General features: G+C 44.9%; 2 protein-coding genes across 10 annotated transcripts in view; one reads left to right on the plus strand and one right to left on the minus strand.

The window, feature by feature from the left end:
- SHROOM3 (shroom family member 3) overlaps positions 1-23743 on the minus strand; it is a 350654-nt gene extending 326911 nt beyond the window's left edge. For 2 of the 4 annotated variants that reach the window (XM_051819657.2, XM_051819655.2), the window contains exons 1-2: positions 23328-23738; positions 15123-16081 (exon numbers count right to left, since the gene is read on the minus strand). In XM_051819657.2, coding sequence (XP_051675617.2) covers positions 15123-15287 — 165 coding nt within the window. In that variant the 5' untranslated portion in view covers positions 15288-16081; positions 23328-23738. Of the gene's footprint in view, positions 1-15122; positions 16082-23327 lie in introns of all 4 variants that reach the window. The other 2 variants (XM_051819662.2, XM_051819658.2) reach the window with 2 other exon arrangements.
- An 89-nt stretch (positions 23744-23832) lies between these two features.
- The window catches only part of CCDC158 (coiled-coil domain containing 158), an 87455-nt gene continuing 83792 nt past the window's right edge, over positions 23833-27495 (plus strand). For 4 of the 6 annotated variants that reach the window (XR_007909219.2, XR_011378391.1, XM_051819666.2 and 1 more), the window contains exon 1: positions 23833-24049. The gene's annotated coding sequence lies outside the window, so the exon portion shown is untranslated. The remainder of the gene's footprint in view (positions 24050-27495) is intronic. The other 2 variants (XM_051819665.2, XM_051819664.2) reach the window with 1 other exon arrangement.

The following is a 27495-nucleotide window of genomic DNA, read 5'->3' on the forward strand; positions in this document are numbered from 1 at the left end:
GTCTACACTAGACTTTGGGTTCTGGCTTTCATTGAGTAAACCCTCCTCCAAATTGTGATTGTCTTCATTTAGGTCTCCTTGAAGTTGGACTTTGAGACAAGACTCCAAATGCAAATAGTTTATTTGCAAATAAAGATAGCTAGCAAGGAAGTAGGCAAATGAGGTAGGGAAGGGAAGGTAGCCAACAGAGATGTATAAGCATGCATGATTTTCAAAACTTTTTACACCAAAATAAATCTCTCCTTTTTTTAAAAGATTTATTTGCTCATTTATTTGAAAAGCACTAAATATGAATAATGTTACTACATATTAATTTTCTTCTTTCTACATGCAGCCCTTTCTTCTTTATTTTGCCTTGTCTGTGAAATAAGGTGGTGGTAGTACTGGGTTCAGAAATTTGCATACATCTTGGTCTACTGGAAAGGGTCCTCACTGACTGTTCTTACAGTTCAAATTCATTGACTTACATATGTAGGGGAAACTGTGACAGTAATTCTTTCAAGAGAGTGCCACAGCTTATTTACCCAGTTGTAGACTTGGAGCCAAGAGTTCCACTATGCAACTATGAATGCAACTCTGAAGAATCAGACTAATTCTTTTAACCGTCCTCCCGCTGTCTTATACTTAGGTCAATGGCTGCCTTGTTTCTGACCTGCTGTTCATGAACAAATACTCAAAAGTAAAAATATGAAAAAAACAAACAGAAAACAAAGAAGCAGGCATAGTAAGAAAGTGTTAGCTATTTTCTGCTTTCCTATCCCAGGAATTTAGTATTTCTCTTATTCTTTTCATCATCTTTCTCAACACCCAACATGTGTATTTATTGCTGGAACTCGGCCAGATCCTGGGTCTGAATTCCAGCAGCTGATGTCCCAGTTTCCATGAGACAAGTCTTAAAATATGTGAACGTCTCAGAGGAAACACACAAGATGATAAAAGCTTTAAATTATACCCACACAATTTCCTCCACCAAAACGTTTAACTTTTCAAAGGAAAAGAGGCAATCAGTCCTAGAAGTTCAATCTTTCTTCCTGTCTTCTAGCAAATGGCTAGGATAAAATTGAACACTCAAAGCACTAGGCACTTAGATTAACCCAAAAAATGCTTATTTCCACTTAAATGGACTGTTTTTATTTCAAATTCATGTCACAGTTAACTTTAAATTTTGAGATCTTCAGAATGCCAGGATCTGTCTGAAGCAGGTTTCCAGGAACCAAAAAGTGTAGCCAGCAAACAGCAATGGCACTGAGGGCACATCAATTGGGTGTGGAGTTCCCAAGATTATGCCAATTGGGTGTACTACTAGGAAAGCCACGCAGTGCACCTTGCAGCAAAGGTGAATGCTAACCAGGGCAGACAGGGTGAGTATGGAAGTAGCCAAATGAGGAGCAGAGCCAGCTGGAAGAACAGAGCAGGTGCACTATGTTGTAGGTGAGGCAAAAGCTACACAGAGACTCAGAAAATGCAACAGGGTTGGGTATAATGGACACTCTTTCATGAATGACCACCTCGTGTGGTGCCCATCTCATGACCAAGTCTCCTCAGCAAGCAGTGTGCATGATTTTGAACACACACGTCCACATGCAACCACGGAGCAGGGCTCTATCAGTTTGCACCCCAAGTCTGATTTACTGCATTAACTAGATTTAGTTCCTTGTTGCCTTCAAACACTTTATTGCTCATTTAGTGTTTTTCCTTGGTTACCAGGTCTGATTTGAGGGTTGAGGTTTTATCCTGGCCTATTTGGGTGACGGAATGTGTGCAGCCCAAAGTTAGAACCTGGCAGAAGTAAAAAGCAGCAAATAGCAGGGTCTGGGAGGATGTGGAGGGTCCAGTTTATTCCTTTAAAAAAAAAAGATCTGTTTATTTGAAAGGCAGACAGAGGAGGGAGGAAGGGAGAAACAGGGAAAGAGAGGAAGAAAGAGGTATACAATGCCAGCATTGCAAAGCTGCAACTTAGCCCACTCGCCACAATGCCCACCCCTCCAACTCAATTCTCAACATTGATATCTCACTGATAAATCCAGGCATCCTGGATCATTATCATCCCCCAGTTCATCATGCAGGATAACTTAAAGACGCATCGAGTTACCTGTCCCACACAGCACACGGTCCTACCAGTCTATTGTAACATGTGGATAATGTGGATGGATGGGTTCTCTGGAACAACAAAAGCACCACAAAGCTCCCAATACTTTTACTAATTTAATCAATTTTAGGTTATTAATTGAGAGACAGAGAGATTTCCCATCTACTGGTTCACTCCTCAGATCCCTGAGGGAGCCGGGGCTGGAACTGAATCCAGCTCTCCCTTGTGGATGGCAGGAACCCAACTATCTGAGCTATCTGTGCTGCCTCCCAGGGTCTGCATTATAAGAAACTGGAATTAGGAGCCAAAACCGAGTATGTATCCCTGGTTCTCTAGTGTGGAATTTGGGTGTCTTAACCATGAGGCTAGATGCCCAACCAGGTTGTCAATATTTTTAAAGATACTTCTCAGGCTCAAAGTTTAAAAAGTCTTTCTGGCCTTTACCAAGCTCCTAATTGGTACTGTGGTGCTGTGGGTTTAGCCACTGCCTTCTACACCAGTATCCCATATGAGCCCCAGGGAGAGTCCTGGTTGCTCCACTTCCAGTCCAGTTCCCTGCTAACATGCCTGGGAAAGCAGTGGAAGATGGCCAAGTACTTGGGCCTCTGCACCCACGTGTGAGATCAGAATGGAGTATGAGGCTCCTGGCTTCAGCCTGGCCCAGGCCCAGCCATTGTGGTTGTTTGGGGAGTGAACCAGTAGATGAAAGCTCTCTCTCTCTCTCTCTCTCTCTCTTGCTCTCTCGCTATATATATCTCCCTCTCTTTCTGTAAATCTTTCAAATAAACAAGTCTTAAAAAAAGAAAAAAAAAAAAAACCTGGCAAATCCTGTTGGCTTGGAGTAGAAAATAACCCAAGAAATCAATAGTTATGGGATGGAAGGTGATAACTCTTTTCAAACTCATTTAAAAGAAAGGATATTTACTGATTATTTTTTATTTATTCCATACGCTACCATGAATTTTCAGTTGTCTTTTGGAGAACTCTGTCCTTTTATAGACACAGGAGGTGCCTCAAAAATGCCTATGATGGAGGTGGGGGCAGGGAAGGCGGTAGATTTAAGAGCCATCACCAGGGCCAGTGCTGTGGCGCAGCGGGTTAATGCCCTGGCTTGAAGTGCCGACATTCCATAGGGGCACTGGTTCGAGACCCAGAAGAAACTCCTAGCTCCGGCACAGCTCCAGGTGTTGTGGTCAATGCCTCTCCTTCTCTCTGTGTGCAACTCTGACTCTCAAATAATAAATAAATCTTTAAAAAAGATTTTAATCTTTAAAAAAGATCTTTAAAAAAAAAAAAAGAACCATCACCAAAAAATCCCCAATAGCTGAAGTATACACCGAGGTCCACATCACTTGCAGTAGGGAGAGGCTCCTGGTGTGACATAACCTCCTTCCCACAACCTGCAAGGTCCTATATGAGCTGACCCCTGCCTACCTCTATTTTATCTCATAACACTCTCTCCCTTGCTTACTACGTGCCAATGACTTTGTTTCTGGAACATTCTAAAACTCTCTTGCCTCAGTCCAATTTAACAAATCTCTTCACTTGGTTGATTTCTTATTTCTCATCCATCAGGTCTTAGCTCAGATGTCATCTGCTGAGAAAATTCTTTTATGATCTCCCTAATGAACATAAACTCTTCCCCCAGTGCTCCTACCTCACAGGCACTACCACTCTGGGACATATTATGTTGAGATTTATTTTTTCCTGAACAGCATTTTCTACACACGGGAACTATCACATACACACATATTTATTGCCGATCTTTATTCTGGAATGTAAGCTCCACGATGGCTGGGAACGCCTCTATGCCATGTTTCAGCGTGAGGCAGCAACTGCTGATCATGATATAGAAAATCAGCAAGCATCATCTTTGTATAGAGTGGCTGGTTCCTGCTGCTCCCCTACTCATCCACCACTACTCTACACCATATCATAAATAATCTGGATTGTGTTTATTTTTTATTTTATTTAATTAATTAATTAATTTTTTTTGACAGGCAGAGTGGACAGTGAGAGAGAGAGACAGAGAGAAAGGTCTTCCTTTGCCATTGGTTCACCCTCCAATGGCCACCGCGGCTGACGCGCTGCGGCCGGCGCACCGCGCTGATCCGATGGCAGGAGCCAGGAGCCAGGTGCTTCTCCTGGTCTCCCATGGGGTGCAGGGCCCAAGCACCTGGGCCATCCTCCACTGCACTCCCTGGCCACAGCAGAGAGCTGGCCTGGAAGAGGAGCAACCGGGACAGAATCTGGCGCCCCAACCGGGACTAGAACCTGGTGTGCCGGCGCCGCTAGGCGGAGGATTAGCCTAGTGAGCCGCGGCGCCAGCCCTGGATTGTGGTTAGTCATCTCAAAGTACTACTGCATAGCTTAGCCATTTGGATACTTACAACAACTCCACTGGGTAAGAGTCTTCCATTTTTAGGGGGCAGGCAGTGTGGTACAGTGGGCTATGCTACCACCCAGGACACCTGCACCCCCTATCACAATGCATGGGACCAAGACCCCCTGCCCCCCTTTCCAATCCAACTCCCTGCTAATGCACACCCTGGGAGGCAGCAGATGATGACTCAAGTACTTATTAGGTCCTTGCCACTCATGTGGGAGACCTGGATTTAATTCCTAGCTCCAGGCTTTGGATTGGCCTAGCCCTGGCTGTTGCAGGCCAATTCAAATAAATAAATAAATAAATTTATTTTAGAAGAAAGAATGTTCTATTTTTAAAGATGAAGAAACAGTTTCAGGAAATCTAAGTTATTTGTCCACAGTCTCATAGCCTGTAGAAACTATGGTAGAAATAGAATTTGTTTACTTCATTCCAAGACCTGTATGGGATGTGTGTTTTTTTTTTTTTTTTTTTTTTTTTAGAATAGACAGCCTTACCTAAAATGAAAAAAGAGAGAGATGGTGTGTGTAGAGGGATGGAGAACAGAGAAATTACAAACATACGCTGATACAAATGTACAAAAGAACGTTTAAAAATAAAAATTCAGCTAAAATCACATAAATTTCCACCAAAAAAAAAAAAAAAAAAGCCCGCAGTTCAACACAGAGAAGGATATAACGAACAGGTGCTGAAGAATGAGAGACTGGGTGGCAGAAGGACGCTGGCCAGGACGACAGCGTGTCCTCACTGTCAGCTTCCTCACAGGAAAGCACACGCTGCAGGCCCGAAGATCTGTCACTCGAGTCTGCAGATCACAACCCACAAACAGTGCACCCATCAGGGCAGCTTCTGTGGGGAAAGGAGAGGGGAGAAGCTGCGCTGACGGTTAAGGGAGAAGCTTTGCCTCGCTTTGTTTCCCTGAGCAGCCCCTGGAACCGGCAAGCATGGCAGATGGATGGATGGGCTCCTGAGATGGGGCGAGTGGGAGAACAAGGGCTCCGCAGCTCTTTGGATCAGAGCTTCACTGTCTGGAACCACATCAAAGGCAGCGATGGGGGAGAATCTGTCCATGGGGTAGGGAAGATCCGGGATGTCCTCTGAGGTTTTGTTTTTTTCCAAGATTGATAGGACGTCTCTCACTATGTGTCGCCAATCACACGGCGGGCTCACTAAAATGAGGCCAATCATGCTTAGATTAAATTGTGCTCTGTGAGTAGGAGGCAAAGGCTTGGGAATCCATTAGTGTTGAAAGAAAGCAGAATTCTTAGGACCACTCCCTTGGACACCATGTCAGTCTCCCACTTGAATAAAAGTGATTGCCAATGGTGGGACCATGAGCTTAGTCTCTGTTAAAAACACTTTAACCAAAGGGTGAGTAACCTTTTAAACACTGAATAAAAACACAACTTTCTCTTTCTTCTCAATCAAACTCAATTCAACAGACATTACATATGTGCAAGACATCATTAAATGGAAAGGGAAACTTAACCCGTTCTAGACCACTTTGTCACAAAGATTTATAAGAAGATTCTCTTTGGGGCCGGCTCTGTGGCACAGGGGGTTAAGCCACCATCTGCAGTACTGGCGTCCCATATGGGCACCAGTTCAAATCTGGCTGTTCCACTTATGATCCAGCTTCCTGCTAATGGGCCTGGGAAAGCAGCAGAGCATGGTCCAAGTCCTTGGGCCCCTTCACTCATATGGGAGACCTGGATGAGCTCCTACTTCCTGGCTTCAGCCTGGCAGGCCCTGGTCATTGCAGCCATTTGAAGAGTGAATCAGCGGATGGAAGATCTCTCATGTTTCTTTTTTTTTTTTTTAATTTTTATTTATTTGACAGAGTTAGTGAGAGAGAGACAGAGAGAAAGGTCTTTCTTCCATTGGCTCGCTCCCCAAATGGCTGCTGCAGCCGGAACTACTCCGATCTGAAGCCAGGAGCCAGATGCTTCCTCCTGGTCTCCCATGTGGGTACAGGGGCCCAAGGACTTGGGCCATCCTCCACTGCCCTCTCAGGCTACAGCAGAGAGCTGGACTGGAAGAGGAGCAACCAGAACTAGAACCTGGTGCCCATATGGGATGCCGGTGTCACAGGCAGAGGATTAACCAAGTGAGCCACAGTGCCAATCCCTCATGTTTCTCTCTCTCTGTTTTTTTTTTTTTTTAAAGATTCACTTCATTTATTTTAAAGTCAAAGTTAAACAGAGAGAAAAGGAGAGGCAGAGAGAGAGGTCTTCCATCCGCTGGTTCACTCCCCAATGGGCTGTAACAGCTGGAGCTGTGCCCATCTGAAGCCGGGAGCTTCTTCCGGGTCTCCCACAAGGGTACCAGGGCCCAAGGACTTGGGCCATCCTCCACTGCCTTTTCAGGCCACAGCAGAGAGCTGGATTGGAAGTGGAACAGCCAGGACTCGAACCAGTGCCCATATGGGATGCCAGCACTGCAGGCGGCAGCTCCACCCAATATGCCATAGCACTGGCCCCTTGTTGTTTCTCTCTCTCTCCCGCTCTCCCTCTCCCCTGTAACTCTGATTTTCAAATAAATACATCATAAAAAGAAGATCCTCTTTAATATTCATTTATCTTCCCCTCTATGCACTAATATATTTTCATTTTCCTAACTGTTACATATAAATACTGTGGATAAGGAGACGCGATGGTGGGAAGGAAGGCAGGAGAAGAGGGAAGGGAAGCGGGAAGGAAGGCCTCTTAGCTCGTAGAAGATAACTGTCTAATAGGGGAGCTGGTTTCATATGCGTGTATAAATGGAATAAGCAGAAAGCAATGAGCTATTACCTACTCACTTGCTGTGCTACACACACAGTATGTTTGTGAAGGCAGAAGTCATTTTGGCAAATAAAGGAATTTTCTGGGCCTCAGTCCTCTGTATAATAATAAAGTAGGATTACATGATTTCTCAGATTTCTAAAATTCTATAAGTCACTTTAGCATTTATTAAGAGTTTTCTGTATACGAAATGAGAAGTATTTTGCTAGGAGAAGTATGACATACAGCCAAGTAAAATGCATTTAAAGAGATTACAATTGATTGACAGAATGCTAAATGCAAAGAGCTAACACGTCAGAAGACGGCATGGGAACAAGTGTTTGGGGTAGAGATTGACACCTGCATCCCACATCAGAGTGGGATTGAGTCCCAGCTCCACTCCCAATTCCAGTTTCCTGCAAATGCATACCCTGGGAGGCAGCAGATGATGGCTCAAGTAGTTGAATCCCTGCCACCCGCCGGATTCTGTCCCAGTCGCCCCTCTTCCAGGCCAGCTCTCTGCTGTGGCCCGGGAGTGCAGTGGAGGATGGCCCAAGTGCTTGGGCCCTGCACCTCATGGGAGACCAGGAAAAGTACCTGGCTCCTGCCATCGGATCAGCGTGGTGCGCCGGCCGCGGTGGCCATTGGAGGGTGAACAAACGGCAAAGGAAGACCTTTCTCTGTCTCTCTCTCACTGTCCACTCTGCCTGTCAAAAAAAAAAAAAAAAAAAAGAATCCCTGCCACCCATGTGGGAGAGCTGGATAGAGTTCCTGGCTCCTGGCTTTTGCCTGGCCCAGCCTCAGCTTTTGTGAGCATTTAGGGAGTGAACCAGCAGGTGGAAAATCTCTCTCTTGCTGTCTCTCCTTCTCTCTGTACCTTTCAAATAAATAAGTCTATTAAAATACACATTTATATTTAATTCATAATGTATATATAGTACAGTGACATTAAATACTATATAACTAATTATAACTATATAAATATTGAGTATATTGTAATTATCAATTATTATGTAATATTATTATATGCTATATTATGTAATAATATATACTATGTCATATGCTAGTAATTTATTAATATATAATTATTTGGCTGGCACCGTGGCTCAATAGGCTAATCCTCTGCCTTGCGGCGCCGGCACACTGGGTTCTAGTCCTGGTCGGGGCACCAGATTCTGTCCCGGTTGCCCCTCTTCAGGCCAGCTCTCTGCTGTGGCCCGGGAGTGCAGTGGAGGATGGCCCAAGTCCTTGGGCCCTGTACCCCATGGGAGACCAGGAGAAGCAGCTGGCTCCTGTCTTCAGATCAGCGTGGTGCGCCGGCCGCAGCGCGCCGGCCGTGGCGGCCATTGGAGGGTGAACCAACGGCAAAAAAGGGAGACCTTTCTCTCTGTCTCTCTCTCTCTCTCTCACTGTCCACTCTGCCTGTCAAAAAAATATATATAAATTTGTATTTTTAACTATAACATGTAACAATATAATTTATAGAATATATAATATAGGTGTTAGAGTATGTGTGTGTATTTTTATAGATATATATAAATATATATGTATATATATATTTGTTAGGGCAGTAGCTTGCTTTTAAGTTCTGAAACCCACATCTAAACAGCACCTAGAAGCACTATCTAGGTGGAAATACCATGAAGATGGTTGCCCAGAGCAGTAAGTGGTCATCCAGTTTATGGGTCTCAAATTATTTAATGAGAATGCTTGAACAATAGTCATGCCTTTTTACAGTGCCTTATAGGATTAAGTATTTTTGAAACAGAAGGGTATTCCTCTGATAGATTTAAAAACCTATATAGCAAAAGATCAGTCCCGTATTTCACCCAGCTAATGGCTCCAGAAAGTAGACAGAGCCAACCGTTTGGTAGGCAGTGGGGACTGAATGGCATTGTGTGTTCTGTGCATGGACTCTGGGAACAGGATGCCTGGGTTGAAATCCTGACTCTCACTAGCTATGACAGCATCAAACTCTGTGTCCTGGTTGTCCACCTTTATTGGGGTACCAGTATCGCCTTCCTTGTGGAGTCATGGAAATCAGAAGAATTAGCTAGCACAGGCAAATCTCTTGGAGTGCAGCCTGGAACACCAGCAGTACCCAGTTAAGAGCCAGCAGACCCCAAAGTTATTGTTTCACTGTTGTTATTGTTGTTGCTTGATTTGTGAACCCTGGGAGCAGGTGCATCCCCCCAGCAGGTGGAACTGCTTTTCCCAACCACAATGCAGAGTGAGTGAGTCACGATAAAATCATGCTGCCAACTTCCTGAACTATTGAATTACTCCAGCATCCACTTACAATCACTAAAAAAAAGTTACCCTTTCTTTTTGAAGTTCACAGATTACAGAGGCTCTTTCCCCAACCCCACCTTTGCTTTTCAAGGACATGAAATCCCAAAAGAAAGCAATGCAAAAATGATTTCTTTTATCACCACCCCTTTGTAGTTCCTTTTCCCCATTCAGTCTCCTGCCTCATTTGTACCTAAAGAAAAACGATACTTCACTTCTCACACTGTCACTCCTACCTGCAGTTTATACCTCCTGTGAGTAATGTGTGGTGCCTTTCCTATACGTGACTCACTGGGTACTCTCCCCTCCCTTGCCTTACAATGTGGTCACCCCACCTTGGAGGAACTGCACACATTTTGTATGAACTAATGTGCACGTTTTTCTATTTTTTTAAACTTTTATTTAATAAATATAAATTTTAAAAGTACAACTTTTGGATTATAGCAGCTTTCCCCCCTATAACCTCCCTCCCACACACAACCATCCCATCCCCCACTCCCTCTCCCATCCCATTCTTCATCAAGATTCATTTTCAATTATTTTTATATACAGAAGATCAACTTGGTATATACTAAGTAAAGATTTCAACAGATTGCACCCACACAGATACACAAAGTATAAAGCACTGTTTGAGTAGTAGTTTTACTGTTAATTCGTATAGTACAACACATTAAGGACAGAGATCCTACATGGGGAACAAGTGCACAGTGACTCCCGTTTTTGATTTAACAATTGACACTCTTACTTATGACGTCAGTAATCACCCAAGGCTCTTGTCACAAGTTGCCAAGGCTATGGAAGCCTCTTGAGTTCACAAACTCTGACCTTATTTAGACAAGGCCATAATCAAAGTGAAAGTTCTCTCCTCCCTTCGAAGAAAGGTACTTCCTTCTTTGATGGTCCATTCTTTCCATAGGGATCTCACTCACAGAGATCTTTCATTTAGGTCATTTTTTTTCCCACAGTGTCTTGGCTTTTCATGCCTGAGAAACTCTCATGGGCTTTTTAACAGGATCCAAATGCCTTAAGGGCTGATTCTGAGGCCAGAGTGCTGTTTAGGGCATCTGCCATTCTGAGTCTGCTGTGTATCCTGCTTCCCATGTTGGATCATTCTCTCCTTTTTAATTCTATCAGTTATTATTAGCAGACACTAGGCTTGTTTATGTGATCCCTTTGACACTTAATCCTATCATTATGATCAATTATGAACTGATCACTTTGATTAGTAAGATGGCATTGGTACATGCCACCTTGATGGAGTTGATTTGGAATCCCCTGGCACATCTCTAGCTCTACCATTCTGAGTGAGCATTGTGCACGTTTTTCATTGTGCCAAAGAGAAAATCTGGATTGCACATTATTTGCAACTAAATTTCATTTTAGTTTCATCCCAGGTGCTGCCTTAATTAAATGGACTTTTACCAGTGCTCAAATGCCTGGTGACAGACAAGATAATGCCCTCTCACCCTCACAGATAGGTACACTCTCATCCCTGAAACTAACTAGGTTATACAGCAAAGGGGAACTAAGGCTGCAAATGGAATTAAGGCAATTCATCATCTGATTTTAAAATAGGAAGATTATTCTGGATTAGCCCAGCAGGCCCAAGGGAATCACAAGTGTCCTTTAAGGTGGAAGGAGGCAGGGTTCGAGGCTGGAGTGAGGAGGTATGACAAGGACTCAGCCTGCTGGGACCAGCCTGGAAGAGGCAGGAAGGACCTAGGAGTCAGGGACCATTGGAGGCTTCTGGAAACTGGGAAGGGTGAGGAGACAGACTTTCCCTGGGAGCCTCCAGCCAGGAGGACAGCCCTGAAGACACCTTCAGTTTAGCTCAGTGAGATCAGTGTCAACTTAGGACCTTTAGAACAGGAAAAATTCATTGATGTGCACCACTGTAGACTACAAATTTGTGGTCATTTGAGCCCACCAACAGCAAACTAATACCTTCCATCTCTGGAGACCCGCAGGCATCCTCGTCTCCTTGGACTCTGCCTCCCTGCTTCGCTGCCCATTTCCCTGTTTTTTTTTGTTTTGTTTTGTTTTACTTTTCATTTTTTATTTGAAAGGCAGAGAGATCTCCCATCTGCCAGTTCACTCCCACAAATGCCAGCAACAGCAAGGGCTGGGCTGGGCTGAGGCCAGAAGCCTGGAATTCAATCCAAATCTCCTGTTTGATTATCAGGGACCCAAGCACTTAAGCCATCATTTGCTGCCTCCAAGAGTACACATTAGCAGGAAGCTGGAATTAGAAGCAGAGCTGGACTCTGGCCTCAGAATCAGCCCTTAAGGCATTCAGATCTGGCTGAAAAGCCCATGAGAGTATTTTAGGCATGGAAAGCCAAGACACTGTGGCAAAACAAACAAACAAAAACAAAAAACAAAACATATATGAAAAATCTCTGCAAGTGAGATCCCAGTAGAAAGAACGGGCCATCAAAGAAGGAGGTACCTTTCTCTGAAGGGAGGAGAGAACTTCCACTTTGACTATGACCTTGTCTAAACAAGATCAGAGTCAGTGAACTCAAAAGGCCTCCATAGCCTTGGCAGCTCATGACAAGAGCCTAGGGTGATTACTGACGCCATAAACAAGAGTGTCAATTTGTTAAGTCAACAACAGGAGTCACTATGCACTTACTCCTCATGTAGGATCTCTGTCCTTAATGTGCTGTACATTGTGATTTAATGTTATAACTAGTACTCAAAGAGTATTTACACTTTGTGTTTCTGTGTGGGTGCAAACTGTTGAAATCTTTACTTAATATATGCTAAATTGATCTTCTGTATATAAAGATAATTGAAAATGAATCTTTATGTGAATGGGAGTGGAGAGGGAGCGGGAGAGGGGAGGGTTGCAGGTGGGAGGGAAGTTATTGGAGGGGGAGCCATTGTAATCCATAAACTGTACTTTGGAAATTTATATTCATTAAATAAAAGTTAAAAAAATAAAAGAAGCAGAGCTGGGACTTGAACGCAGTTGCATCTGTTTTGTCTTTTGTGCACCTGTTTTGTCTTTTGCTTTAAATCAACAGACGTTTCTGAGTACCTACTCTGTGCCAGGCACTGTACTAGATCCTGAAATGCAAGATGAATAAGATATAAGATTTCTGAAGAGGCAATCAGCACAAACAAAATATTATAATTTGGTTCAATAAATATATGATATAGGAGAAAAAATGAGGAGCCATCAAACGCATTTTGATGAATTCAAGAAAACTTCCAGGAGCGGAAATGGAGCTAGGATGAAGAGCAGTTTGCTAAACAGACAAGATGGGAAGAGATGTTCAAGAACTTTGGAGCAGTGTGACACTGGAAACATGGCTAGTGAAAACGAGGAGCAGGACTTTAAATTTTAAATTTTACTGTATTTTTATTATCATTCACTGAAATGGAAGTAACCACACATGGCTCTTGGTTATCTCATGAGACAGAGTTGATTACACCTCAGTGCACCCATAAGAGGAAGGAGAGTCTCTTCCTTGTCCTCTTTCCTACCTCTCACTGTGGGACCAGTTCACCTTGGACCACGCAGAAGGGGCATTCATTGCCCCAGGACAGAAGTATGAACATGCAAAGAACTTGGGTCCCTGACACCCTAGAGCCATCTTTCAGTCTGGCTTATGCTCAGACTATCACATTGCAGGTGTGTGCATCCCCATATTGTTTAAGCTGTTGTTATTTGAGATCTCTGTGTGCCAGCCAAATCCGTCTCCTAATACAAATGTCTCCCAGGAGAATGAAAAGCAGGAACCATAATCTTTGCTAAGATCAGTTTGAGTTCCCTCTTATGTGGCAGATGCTGTGCTGTACATTTGGTTGCCTTTAACATCCATGACCCCTGCTAAGATAACAGTAGGATGAGTGTACACCCATTCTGCAAATATAATGAAGGCTCAGAGAGGCTGGCTCAAGGGAGACAGGACTACACTGCTCTGGTAGGAAATAGTCTAATGCATGCATGCACATATTTTACTATTACAGGCCAGGCAAGTGGAGTTCACAGTGTTAACATGCAGAGATGTTTGTCACAGACGGTCCCAGATGCTTACCAGCAGCCATTCCCCACTTCTTCCCGTAAAAAGAACCCCAATATTTCAACAGAGTGGGCAGAAACTCTTTGACTTCAGGAAAGGTAGGTTCCTGTTGCAGAACTCATGAGCGAAATCCTAACCCGTCTATGCCACGCTTGACAGTTTCACTCCCCTTTGTCAGTGACTGGCCTAACAGGAAGTATGTGCCACAGCTCTGGTCAAAGGACGGACGCAGAAATCTGATGGGAAACAAAAAGCCAAAAACCTGCCCAGAATGAAGACGCACCTCTGGAAGTGCGGCATCCATTATGCAACCATGAAGACAAAAGCTGGTGTCTAAGAACAGAGAGTGGAGAGAGCAGTGGGCTCTTGGTGACGTCACTGAGTGCCTGCAGTTTGCCTGGACAAGCGACCTTCAACTTCCTGTACTATGAGAAAACCAAACCCCAGTTTCCTTAGGGCCACTCTAAATCATGTGTCGGTATTTCACAGCCGGAGACACCTTCCTAACTGATACACAAACTTCTACACCTATTTTTGTGTTTTCCTTAGAAGGGTAGGGAAAGTGCCACAGCTTGCAGTGGCAGCCGGTACGCTCTTGGTTGACTGCTGCAAAACCCAGTTCCCATAGGCTCAGCCACCAGACTCACTCTGGTCTCCCTCAAAACACACACTTTGGGGATGTAACAAACAATCTTAACAGCTAACAGAGCTCAAATGCAATGCATTCTGGTTTTTTCCCCTATCTTCAAATGAAAAGACTTTTCTCCCTCAATGAAAAATATTTATGGAGGAATGGACATGTGTGAAAAGCGCTCACATCCGATTGTGTTACACTGTTAATATTCTGAAATTTTAGAAGAAACATTTTAGCAAATGCTGTTAGCCTGTGAAGCTTAAGAAGGAAACAGAAATATGAAATGCTAATGCACAAATAGGATTCATTAATTCATTCACACCAAAAGATGAATGAAGGATTGAGGCACACAGCGGGATGGCCAGGGCTTAAAATGGATAAAAATACACAGAAAATACACAGAATTGGGGAAGCAAGCAGCAGTGGTGTTTTGCTCTTGAATTGTACTGAAAGCTGACTTAGTTCTCAGGGCACATAAAAGCAATAAATGATATTTATGCCATGAGGCAGAATTATAAAAAAAAGTAAAATATTTTTGAATGTTAGATATTTTCATTTGTAGAGAAGAGCAAATATTTTTCTATACATAGGCATATGTATGCCACCATCTTAATCCTGTAGTTAATCTTTAATCTGATTTGTAACTGAAAAGCTCATGTGGCAGCTGATTTTACATTTTCATTCATAAAAAGGGAGGCTTATCCACCAAATGAGCACATTTTTCCTGGGATTTCACAATAAAGGAGCTAAACATATTTTTCTTCTCAAATACCAAGCTGTCTAAAATGTTTCCAGTGATCAGAACGCTAGGAAATAGCAAGTGCAGTGATATGCGGGCACGTTCAGCATTATTTTCCAATATTGACAAATGCACGCCAAAAGTTTTTCTTTTAAGATCTGAGTAAAAAAGACAGTGGGACAGGAAGCATACCTTAGAGATGATCAATGGTTCTCCGTGCTCCAGGCCACCTTTCAGAGTGAACCCCCAGGGAGCCCCTCCCTCCAGGAAGGCTTCCAGGTAGATGTACCTTCCCTGGGGGGCCGGGGCCGGGCCCAGCGCGGCCCTGGGCTCCTCGCAGTTCGCCGTGGTCCTCATCTCGCCAAAAACATGATCCCGCAAGTGAAAAAGTGTCTGACGCAGACCCAGGCAGGCACAAGTTAGCCCACGCTCCACGCCGCACGCAGGCCAGCCGAGAGGTCTGGAGACACGGATTCTTCCAGATGGAACATGTTCTCCCCAGCTGGACCCGGCAGGATTTCTCACTTGCGCTTTTCCGAGTGTAAATCCTCCTGCGGGAATTCCGGGTTCTCACCGCAGCCCCCAGCGGTCAGTGTCTCCCGGCTCCGTTTGTAAAAGCTTCCTTCGCGGTCACTTTGAAGATGGCTTTGATTTCACAAACACACACATAAAAAATGTTTCAGTGTATCTTTCGGAGAAAAGGAAAAGCATCTTGCGATCTAGTGAGAAAATTGCAAAAATGCCAAGGCATACTTCGTTTTTTGATTGATGACCAACCTTTCTTCCACTCGGAGTGAAATTTACCATGACAATAGCCTGCTGGCTCCCCCGACCGGGCTTTCACAGCAAGCACTTACTTGTGCTTCAGCCGGCCCTAGAATTCCCTAACTTGTCCCAAAGAGACAGACGCTGTGCTGTGCTAAAACTTGGTGCAGTCACTGGGTACTCCTTTTTTTTTTCCCCCAACCCTAAATTCACAGTTTGTTTCTTGGTGGGAGAAGGTGCAGGATGTAGAGAAATTGGAAAAAAAAAAAAAAAAAAAAAAGGCACGGTAAATTAATCCTCAATGGGAAAAAAAGTATCAAGACGCCAGCTCAGGACTTTTCTTTGGTATTTTCGGGGAAGATCAGCCTTCAATGCCACCGCAGCCACTGGCCCGAGAGAGAGAGAGAGAGAGAGAGAGAGAGAGAGAGAGAGAGAGAGAGAAGAGGAGAGGAGAGGAAAGTGGATTAAAGCGGAGAAAGGCAATGCAACCTTCCTGTACAGTAAATCCTGCTAGAAAGAATTCAGCTCACCACAACAACCTGACAATCAGCACAGTCATACAGCTGAAGAAAAGCACAGAACTTGCTGATTAGCAAGGGCCAGAGACTAGTTGCTAGAATAGCCCGCCTGTACCAATTAAAGGAGAGCTGCAGGGAAGGAGAGGCAGGCATCGGTATTTTAAAAACCCTCCAGGCAGTTCTGCCACAGCTGAGTTTGAGAAGCAGTGCCCAAGCAGGTTGGGCAAATGTGCGAGTGTCAAGGTATTGGCACAGGGCTCTGTGTTCCTCAGTGCAAGGAAAGATCAAGCATACTATGTGTGTATGCCAGCCACTCAGCTTGCAGGAGGACTCGCCAATCATATTTCTGCTTGTTTGACTCAATACAAACGCAAGGCAGCCTTTCTCCTCTCTGTATTTGCCTTCTTTCCTACTGCAAGAGTGTGATCCAGTCTTTAAGTGAAAAGAAACGCCGCCCTCTAAGGAGTAGGCTCTTAGGGCTGAATGTTCTCATGGCAGGTGATCCATGTCATGTTGTGACAATAGTGTACAAAATGTAACATTACTACTTATTATTAAAATTTTCAGAAGTACAAGGTTACTGTAGCTTTTATGCAGAAGCCTCAGCTATAAAGTTATTGGGACAAATTAGAATTACTCCCAAAAAGTGTTATCAAAACATTTCCTGTTTATTTATTTATTTGAAAGTCTGAGTTATGGGGTGGGGGGGAATCAATCTTCCATTTGCTGGTTCATGCCCCAAATGGCTGCAACAGCTGGGGCTAGGCCAGGCTGAAGACAGGAGCCATGTGGGTGCAGGAGCCCAAGCACCTGGTCCATCTTCTGCTGCTTTCCCAGGCACATTTCCCACCCACGGAGTTTGAAAAGCCAGAGTTGAGAAAAACCCAATGCAAACCAGCCCAGCCCCGCCTGATGCCTGCACACTCAAGCCCCCTTCTATAAGAGACCAGGCTGTCTTCCGTGTGCTCCCCAGGAGTGAGCCCCTCTCAGGTTTGCCTCTGAATAAACCTGTTCTGGCTGAGTTCGTGGCCTGTCTCTTGTTTGTCTTGCTCTTCTACTCTTACACTCCCAGTGTCTCACCTCATGATACCCTGTGCCACCCTGGGACTCCACTAGCAAGGTCATCATCAGATGTGGCCCCTCAACCTTGGACTAAAACTGTGAGCAAAACGCAACCTCTTTTCTCTATAGTGTACCCCCTCTTTACAACTGTGTCAGAAACAACAGAGAAAGGGCTGAGACACAGGCTTTCCGATGGAGGATTATTTTGCTTGCTTCGCATCCTCAAATGAGTTTCCCCTTCTTGGCCTATCTGTGCTGGGGCATAGAGATGCAGCTGTGGGGTCAGCACAGTGGTTAAGTTGCCATCTGGCACACCTGCATCCCCTATCAGTTTCGTGTTTGAAGCCCGGCTCCACTTCTGACTTTAGCTTCCTGCTAATGTGCACTCTGAGAGGTAGCAGGTGATGGCTCCGGTACTTGGGTTCCTGCTACTCATGTGGGAGACCTAGATGGAGTTCAGAGTCCTGGCTTCAGCCTGGTCCAACCCCAGCTGTGGCAGGCATTTGGGGGAGAGACTCAGCAGATGGATGACTTCTCTCTGTCTCTCAAAAATTGCAAGACAAAATTTTTTTTACTTAAAAAAAAAAAAAAACAAACTCTAGGTGTCAATAGCCTCTTGCCTCAAGCGACTGATATATAAATAGGCCTACGACTCAAGTGTAGCCAATTTTATAACCAAAATATCATAAAGGGGCTTTCTTCTCTGTGCCTTGCCAGGTTGGTAGGTGAGAACCTGGAGTGGCTGGAGATCATCTCTGCTGTCACATACCTGGGAAGGTATCCTTTGAAGTCTTGAAATTAGGAAGAACTCCAAAGAAATCAAGTGTATGTGTGTTATACAAGGGTACTTAAAAACATTTGTGGAAAATGGGATTAAAAGGTAAGTTTATTTTGGTGGAAACATTTTTTAAAATCCATGCTTAGTTTTTTGATAATATGCACGTCCATGAAGTTTTTGAGGATCCTCTGTATGAATGGATTTTAAAATGTCTTTGATCAAAATAAACTTTTAATTCCTTTTTCCACAAACTTTTTCTAGAATTCTCATTTATTATGTTAGAAAATTAAAGAACACTTAAAATGTTTTATTAATTCCTTTAAAATTAACAATGAATCTATTGCATGTTAGAATAACTCACATGTTATGAAAAGTAATTGTTTCCCAAACAAAAAAAATACTGGCTTTTTTTTTTTACATATTTGGAAATCTCTGTTTATAGAAGACATATCCTACTACCTGCTTCTCCATTCAATCTGTTCAACACTACATGTCATGGAGCCAATGGAAAATTCCACTTATGAGAGAACAATGAAAAAAGGCAAACATTGCCTTTATCGTTAATATTAAAATGGTTTTGACCTTGAAGACTCAAGAGCATTTCAGGGATTGTTCTCCAGACCACACTTTGAGAACTTCTGCCTTAACAGACATGGCTTTGCCTAAAGCCATCCCATGCCTACAATTAAGCAGTCTCGTGAACCCATAAATAACTGTCTATTTTTCCCTTATACCAGCAGGCCTTGGATTTCTGCTTCTTACAACCAAGAGAGTCCTGAGCAACTCACAATAAATCCCTTCGTGGTTTTTTCTGCTGTGGGAAAGTTTAGGGAAGCTTAGCTACACCTTACAAATGATGCTTCACCTCTGTTTCCTCTCTTCCTGCTACTGTCCTCCTTCCTTCTCTATTGAAGTTAGCATTAAGTCTACTCTCTTAGTCAAATTCTTCCCCTCATGATCTTCACAGAAACAATGCAACTCACAACCCAACTCATGTCTGTATGTGGCCCCAGGAAAGACAAGATTTCAATCCTGTCCTTTGTCTAGCATGCCCACATGGAAAATCCTGTTAGACATCATTTGCCCAATCCCCATTCTGACTTTTTAGAAATCACAATCATCCTATTTGTTAAAGCCACTTAAGGAAAAATGAATTTGTTCTTTTTAAGTTTCTCATTTCTTGATTTTAATTTCCATTGAATTCCCTAATGTTTTTTTCTTTGTGTTTTTTTTTTTTGCTCACATTTTTAAAGATGTGATCTTCACCTTAACTGGATTTTTTGGAATGCTTCTGAAATTATTAATATTTCAAAGATTGAAAAATGTCACTAGATTACCTCTGAAAATAAAGCCACAGTGCCACCTAGTGGTTTCTCTGCCTCACTAACTAATCATTAAAATAAAGACACTGTAGGCAAGGAATCATTAAATTATAGGTTGGGTGGTTATTGAGTCTTAGAATGTCTCAAACAATCACAAATAGTCAAACATCAATCTTATTTTACAGTTATTTTTTGTGCAATTTCTCTAAACAGCCTTTCGGAGGCAAAAAGAGTCTGTTTTCATGTGCCTCCTCCTTACGATTGAGGAACATTTTCCCAGCAAGTCTTTCCTTACCTTTAAATACATTCTCTTGCGAGAGGCATGAAAGCCCAAGAATTAGCTTAAACTAATCCGGAGCTGCCTGCTAGAACTTTCCCTGAAGTTCAGAGCCCCATAGAATGTTGTGTGGAATACTGTGAGAAAGGAAGGGGGAAGAAATGGATGCTGGAAGCAATTCCCAACATCTGCTTCACCAACTGACACAAGACTTGTCACAAAACTGCCGAAGCCCAGTCCATTCAGATTGAGATTGATCAAAATGTGTCGCCTAAATTGACCAAACGGTACACTTTAAATGGATGCATTTATTGAATGGAAGTTCTACCTCAATAAAGTTAGTTTTTAATAGATGCATTTATTGAATAGAAGTTATACTGCAATAAAGTTAGTTTTTTTTAAAAATTCAAGGATTCCATGGACAGATGAATAGATAGCCAAAATTCAGCATATTCACACAATATTGTTCAGCCTTAAAAAAGAATGAAATTCTGACACATGCTATACCACAGGTGAACCTTTAGCACTTTAAGTGAAATAAGCCAGACATGAAAGAATAAATATTGTATGATTCCACTATAAACGGAATGAGATACACAGAATGATGACATTCATAGAACCAGGAAGCAGAACGGTGGTTTCAGGGGATGAGAGAAAAAGGAACAGAGAGTAGTAAGCAGTTGCAGAGTTTCAGTTTGAGAAGATGAAAAATTTACGAAGATGGATGGTGGTGATGGTTGTACAACCATGTGAATATGTAAAACCACGGATCTGTAGACTGATGAAGAAAGATCTTCCATCTCCTGGTTCACTCCTCACATGCCTATAACAACCAAGGATGGGCCAGGCTGAAGTCAGGAGCCCATAACTCCACCTGGGTCTCCCACATGGGTGGCAGGAACCCAAGGACTTGGGCCATCATCATCTGGTTCTCAGGCGCATCAGCAGGAAGCTGGATTAGAGGCAGAGTAGCTGGAACTTGAACTGGCACTGCCATATAGGATGCAGGTGACTCAAGCTGTGACTTACCCCGATGTGTCACAAGGCCCATCCCTGTCTCTATTTTATTAACCATTTGGCTTCTAGCTCCTACTTCTGCCCTTTTAATCATCCATCTATAAGAGAATGTGTTTACCATCAAAACAAAAACAAAACCTGACTTGTATTTTTAAAGACTCCTTTCAGTATTGGGGAGAGGTTGACTGTTAAAGGACACACGGAACTTTCTGGAAGAAAAATGAGAGTGCTGGGGACTGGGGGGATACATTTGTCAAAGGTCACCCCTTCAAAAGGACACTAGAAAGCAATGCATTTTATCATAAAGGAAATGTACCTCAAATAACTTGATTTTAAAACCTTCAATCAACTCTGCAGAGTAGAAACATTTCTGCATTTGGGATGACATGAAAGTTTTCTTCCAAACCAGTTTCAAAATTAGCCCCACATTAGAAATGACTTATTTTCTTGGTTGACCCTGGCATGAAATGTTCCTAGAAATCTGAGCAAACTTCCTATGAAGACACTCCTCCTCAGAGGCGTGTGCCTATGTCCTTGTCTCCTTCAAGGTTTTGTTCATTTCTCATCACCTGGAAGGGTTCTCCCTAGCCCTGCTGAAATGTCCATGCATATTCACACACTTCTCCTCTGCTTCCTGTGTCTCTACACTACTTCCCCACCTTCTGATACATTAATTCTGGTATGATTGATTATTATCTGTCCCCACCTTCCCACTCCCATTAGAATATCAATTCTACAAGGGCAAGATTCTTAGAAGGAGGGGACTTTTTAAAAAAATTTATTTGAAAGGCAGAGAGAGAGAGAATATCAGTCTTCCATCCACTGGTTCACTCCCCATGCTTAAAACTGCTGGATCTGGGTCTCCCATGTCAGTGTCAGGGATCCAAGTACTTGAGTCATTACCTGTTACTTCTTAGGATGCAGATTAGCAAGAAACTAGAATTAGAAGTGGAGCAGGAACTTGAACCCAAGCACTCCTACATGGGACTCAGTCAGGTAGCCCAAACAGCAGCTTAAGCACTGAGCCTAACACCTGTCCTGAAGACAGGGTGGATATTGGTCTGTTCCTAGTACACAGCCGATTCTCAAGGAATGACTTCAAGTTTCCTAATTAAATATTTATCTCTTGTGTTGCTGGTGGAGAGAATGTGACATTAACCACATAGTTTTTAATAATGTATGCCCTATGTACTAGCAAAAGTTATTGAAGACGATTTGCCATCTCGTCCCTCCACAATGTGAAGGTACTTTAAAAAATTCACAAGGAAAATGGAGTTAAAAGATAAGGCTGTTTTGGTGCCAAATTTTTGAAACATATGCATATGTGTCTGCAAAAAGTTCATTAAGCATGTGTTTCATGAAAAAACTATTCATGAATTTCAGTTGTTTTGCATCAAAATAAACATATCCTCTACTTCCATTTGTCCATACAATTTTTGAAGTACCCTTCTATATGTTATCACTTCTATGTGGTCTGTACTGAGCATTGCCAAATAAGACGTAGAACAGGAAATGTTAAAATATAGAAAGAAAGCAAAAATATCTGCACTAAAAATCCAGGCCCCTCTGTAACTCTGGTTTACCATTGCACTTAGCTTTGAAGATCGTTGGCAACATATTTTAAAGGTCTAGGTCATATTATAAGGGAACATGTTGGTTAAAATAATTTTATATAATCGACACTATATGCTAACTAAAACTGTACTTTTCTCCTATCACTTATTTACAAAACAGATTGTATTGGGTAAGCCAAGATGTTTTTTGAACTAAAGCAGTCATGAATTAAATTTTAATTGACCCTACATATGACATCATACAGTGTAAGATGTCTCGAGTACTTTTCTGGCACAAATGAAATGTTTTTGTACTGAGAAAAAGTTATTTTTATACAATCATACTTTTTTCTTTTTCTTCTTTTCTAACATTAGGAAGGCCCCTTAGGCAGGTGTTTGGCCTAGCGGTTAAGGTGCCCACGTCCCACACTGGAGTATCTGGGTTTGGTACCCAGCTCTGGCTCCTGATTCTAGCTTCTTGCTAATGAGGATGCTGGCAGTCAGGTGTGATGGCTGGGTCTCTGCCAGCCATGCGGGAGACCGGGATTGAGTTGCCAACTCCCATCTTGGGTCCAGTCCAGCCAGCCCACCCCCAGCCATTGTGGCATTTGGGGTCCTAACTAGCAGATGAGAGCTCTCTGCCTCTCAATTTTTTAAAATTATTTTAAAAGAAAAGCCTTTTGAGGTTTTTTAAAAATATATTTATTCATTTGAAATGCAGAGTTAGAGAGAGGGAGACAGAGAGAGACAGAGAGAGAGAGATCTTCCATCTACTGATTCAGTCCTCAAGCTGCCAAAACGACCAGGGACTAGGCCAAGCCAAAGCTAGGAACCTAGAACTCCATCTGGGTCTCCCACGTGGGTGCAGGGGCCCAAGCTCTTGGGCCATCCTCTGCTGCTCTCTCGGGAGCATTAGCAGGGAGCTGGATTGGAAGTGGAGCAGGGGGGCTGGAACCAGCATCAGGCAGCAGCTTAACCCGCTGCTCCACAACGCCGCCTCCTCCCACCCCGTAATTTCTACAATGCCATATTTTGCAGATGCAAACACTACTACTTCTAAAACTGCTGCTCCTAAGCCAGTGCCTTATCCAGACCAGGCCTATACCTTATTCCTGAACCATGCTGAGAGTGTCTTCTTAACCATCTCTTCACAAACGCCAGCCGCCATGCAGATGGACAACCTTTAGGGAGGGCAGACCCGGAACTTCTTCGTAGCCCAACAGGGCCCAGCACAGTGTTTGGTCCAGAGTTGGAACCAGTGAAGGGGAAGTAGGAAAACATAAAATAATTCCGGACCTAGGTGAGTTCGTGGCAACAAGAGCGGGCGCAACGTGAGGTGGGCTGGTGCAGATAGGAATCTGGGAAGACCAGTCTGGGACGGTCCTGGGACAATGTAGGGAAATCAGGCCCGGTCTGCGGCAGCGCGGCCACCATCTTGACGCTCCCGGGCGGCGGGGGCGGGGCCTTGGCGCCCGATCGCCCCGGCGACGGCGTCCGGAGGGCGGAGTCGGGGGCGGTGGCCTAGCGCCCCCGCCCCGCCCTCCCCTCCGCGACCGCGCGCGGCCCCGCCCAACGGTCGCCCCCCGCGGCGCGCGCCCAGCAGGTGGCGGCCGAGCCCCACCGCCTCGAGGCCGGGCACGCGGTGGGCGCGGGGGTAGCGTCCGGCACCGCCGCTCCCGCCGCCGCCACGCAGAGCCGCCCCCGCCGCTGCGGGGCTCAGGGGCGGAGAGTGGGGAGCGGCCGGTCCCCCGCCGCCCGGTCGCACAGGTGCGGCCGGCGCGCCCGCGAAGATGCGGCCGGTGTCTTAGGATGAGGTGTTAGTTCCAGGTACGGGAGCCGAGGGCCGGGAGGGCAGCTCGCGTTCACTTCTGGAAGCTTCTAGCGCCTGTGTTTGGCGACGGTGTGTGCGCACCGGAACGGCCCGCTGTTGTTTTCGGAGGATCCGGAGACCTCGGCGACGGTGGCCGTCAGACCGGGCCTCGAAGACCGCAGGGGTGCGGGGAGCGAGCGCGGGCCGCGGCCCCGCAGGCCTGCCCTGCCCTGTGCCTGCAGGGACTGGTAAGGTGCGGGCTGCGGTGGCGGAGGGGACAGCCGCCGGCCGCTCCTCAGACCCTGAAGCCTTGGCCCTCTGGTCATCACACGGGGGCCTGAGCTTCCCCCGCTCAATCAGAAGCACCATGCATTCTTGAATGTTTCCCGCCAAACTCTGCCCCAAGCCCCGCTTAGGGTGTTCTAGGCTTTGTGAGTGCACCACGCTGCACTTTCAGGGGAGAAGGAGGTCTGGGCATTGTAAGAAAAGGGGCGCAGAACGGAGAGGAGACAGGCTGGAAACTCGCAGCCAGCCCGAATTGACCCAAAAAAAATAAACCCCGCGGAGGTGGGTGACCAACTGCCAGTGTGCACACAGACTGAACACGTGGCAGAGGGCCAGACCCTAGGGGCTGGGCTTTATTTATATCTTAGGTGGGCTAGGGGTGCGGTGGGGATGGGGGGCAGTAGGCAGAAGTGAATTCCTTCCTACAGGTTCTTTAAGTTTGGCCAGTGGGCTTCTAAGCCTAAGGAGAAATGCAGGGTTTGGGCTAGGGAACAAAATAGCCTGTGAGACTGAATTAGGATTCAGGGGCCAGGGATAAATGCCGATTTTATCTTTTGGGTAATGAACGAGAAGGATGAGGCTTGTGTCCTGGTTCCATCAGTAGTTGTGTGGGGTTTTGCCTGGCAGCCACTTGTTGCTGCCTCTGTCACCAGCAGGTTCAGGAGGAAAGAACCAGCACTGCTAGTGTCCCAGAGACCAGTCAGGCAGGGCTGCTCCCTGTGCCTCAAGTCCTGGGGACCGGAATGGGCAGAGAGCTCTGGCCCTCCCGCCTGTGTCTCACCGGGAACTGTTCTTTGTTTTAAATTTATTTGATGGCAGAGTTGGAGAGAGGGAGAGACAGATCTTGCGTTGGTTGGTTCACTCCCCAAATGGTTGCCCCAGGAACTTGGAACTCCGTCTGGGTCTCCCATGGCTGGCAGGGGCCCCAATACTCAGGCCATCTTCTGCTGCCTTCCCAGGTGCATCAGCAGGGAGCTGGATCAGAAGTGGAGGCCAGGCCTCCAACCGTGCTGATATGGGATGCTGGTGTCCCAGGCAATGGTTCAACCTGCTGCACTACAACGCTGGCCCCCTTGTGTTTAGTCTTACTAGAGTTATCCTTCTGGGTTGTAGGTGAAATGGTTTTTATGCCATAGAGATGTATTTCCTAAATAAACTGAGCACAGTAGTATTCAGTATGTATGTAAAGCCCTTACTGTTGTCAACCTAAATAATACAGAGAGGAAGTGTCCAAAGAGTAATATTTATTTGGAATAGAATAGTGCAGTGGGAATACACATGCCCTAGTAAACTAATTGAGTGTATTCTAAGAGGTTATAGCCAGGGGAAGATTTTAAATGTTTATTTACTTTATTTTTATCAACTTAACAGGCAGAGCGAGGGAGAGAAAGAATAAGATCTTCTATCTACTGGTTCATTCCCAATACCTGCAGTAGCCAGGGCTGGGCCAGGCCAAAGCCAGGAGCCTAGAGCTCCATCCGGGGCTCCCATGTGGTTGGCAGGGGCCCAAGAATTGAAGCCATCGTCCACTGCCTCCCAGGCTGCGTGAGCAGGAAGCTGTGTTTGAGACGGAGGAGCTGGGCCTCTAGCTAGCGCTCCAGTATAGGATGTTGGTGTCAATATGGGATGTGAGTGTTGCAGGCTACAGCTTAACCAGCTGTGCCACAACACCAATCCCAAGAGGAAGATTTTAAAGGTGAAATGAAGATTCCATATTTTGAAACAATAATCCCTCTCTGAGGTTGAACAGACAGTAGTTGGGCAGATGTCCTTGCAGAAGTACTGTTTGTGAGGTTACAGTGGCTTTTGTGCGAGGTTTTGGTTCTGGCAGTCTTTTATGAGTAGTTCTTGTTATCAGGCTCACCTGCACCAGATCCCCTCCTTCATGACACCCCAGCCTTATAGTCAGATACAAAGATAGGTATGTTTGACAAAAGTAACTTCATTTTGATTCTAATAACGTTCATACCCTGCCCTCTTCCCTTTTAAAAATTATGTATGTGAGTGGCAGAGAGAAAATGAGACGGTGAGTAAGAGAACCTGCATACTGCTGGTTAACTGGCTAAATGCCCACAGTGGCCTCGGGCTGGGCCAAGGGCTAAATTAGCAACCAGCCAGGAACTTAGTCCAGGTGGGAAAACAGAACACCCAGTGGGTGCGTGCCGAAGAGGCAGATACAAGAGGCAACCTTGCTTTCTAACCACCTACTGTCTCGTCTTGGTCACTAAGTCCATCACTGATCACTGCATTAACCTGTCGTGATGCATGATCTGACCACCTCTGACAGGCTGCACACCTCTCAGTACTGCCACACTGGGGGCTAATTTTCCAGTACATAAATTTGAACAGCATAGCCAAACTATAGCAGCTTCATAACAGGCCTCAGTTTCCCATAGCTGCTGGAGCATCATGTGCCCCTGAATAAAGCCCTACAATGACTTTGCATTGCAACTATGGTGAGTCCATAGTATGGTCTTTTCAGAGTCCTGTGACTGTACCTCTTGCCAGCCTCACTAGTGTTGTCCCAGGATAATTCAGTAAAGAATCCAGAAAGGCCTTCCTTGGCCCTACCCTGACTAGAGTAGCCTCAATTCCATCTTTCTATATACCACCCGCCTACATTATTATTATTTTATTTATTTTAGAGGTGGAGTTATGCACAGAGAGAGGGAGAGACAGAGAGAAAGTCTTCCAATTGCTGGTTCACTCCCCAAATAGCTGCAACGGCTGGGGCAGAGCCGATCTGAACCAGGAACAAGAAGTGTCTTCCAGGTTTCCCACGCAGGTGCAGGGGCCCAAGGACTTGGGCCATATTTTTTTTTAAGATTTTATTTATTTATTTGAGAGGTAGTTACAGACAGAGAGAGGGAGAGACAGAGAGAAAGGTCTTCCTTCCATTGGTTCACTCTCCAAATGGCTGCAACGGCTGGAGCTGCGCCAATCCGAAGCCAAGAGATTCTTCCTGGTCTCCCACACAGGTGCAGGAACCCAAGTACTTGGGCTATCTTCCACTGCTTTCCCAGGCCACAGCAGAGAGCTGAATTGGAAGAGGAGCCGCCAGGATTAGAACCAGCAGCCATATGGGATGCCAGCACCACAGGCAGAGGATTAACCTACTACGCCACAGCACCGGCCTGTGGGCTATCTTCCACTGCTTTCCTAGGCCATAGCAGAGAGT

This window comes from Oryctolagus cuniculus, chromosome 8 (assembly GCF_964237555.1).
Source record: "Oryctolagus cuniculus chromosome 8, mOryCun1.1, whole genome shotgun sequence".
Taxonomy (NCBI): domain Eukaryota; kingdom Metazoa; phylum Chordata; class Mammalia; order Lagomorpha; family Leporidae; genus Oryctolagus; species Oryctolagus cuniculus.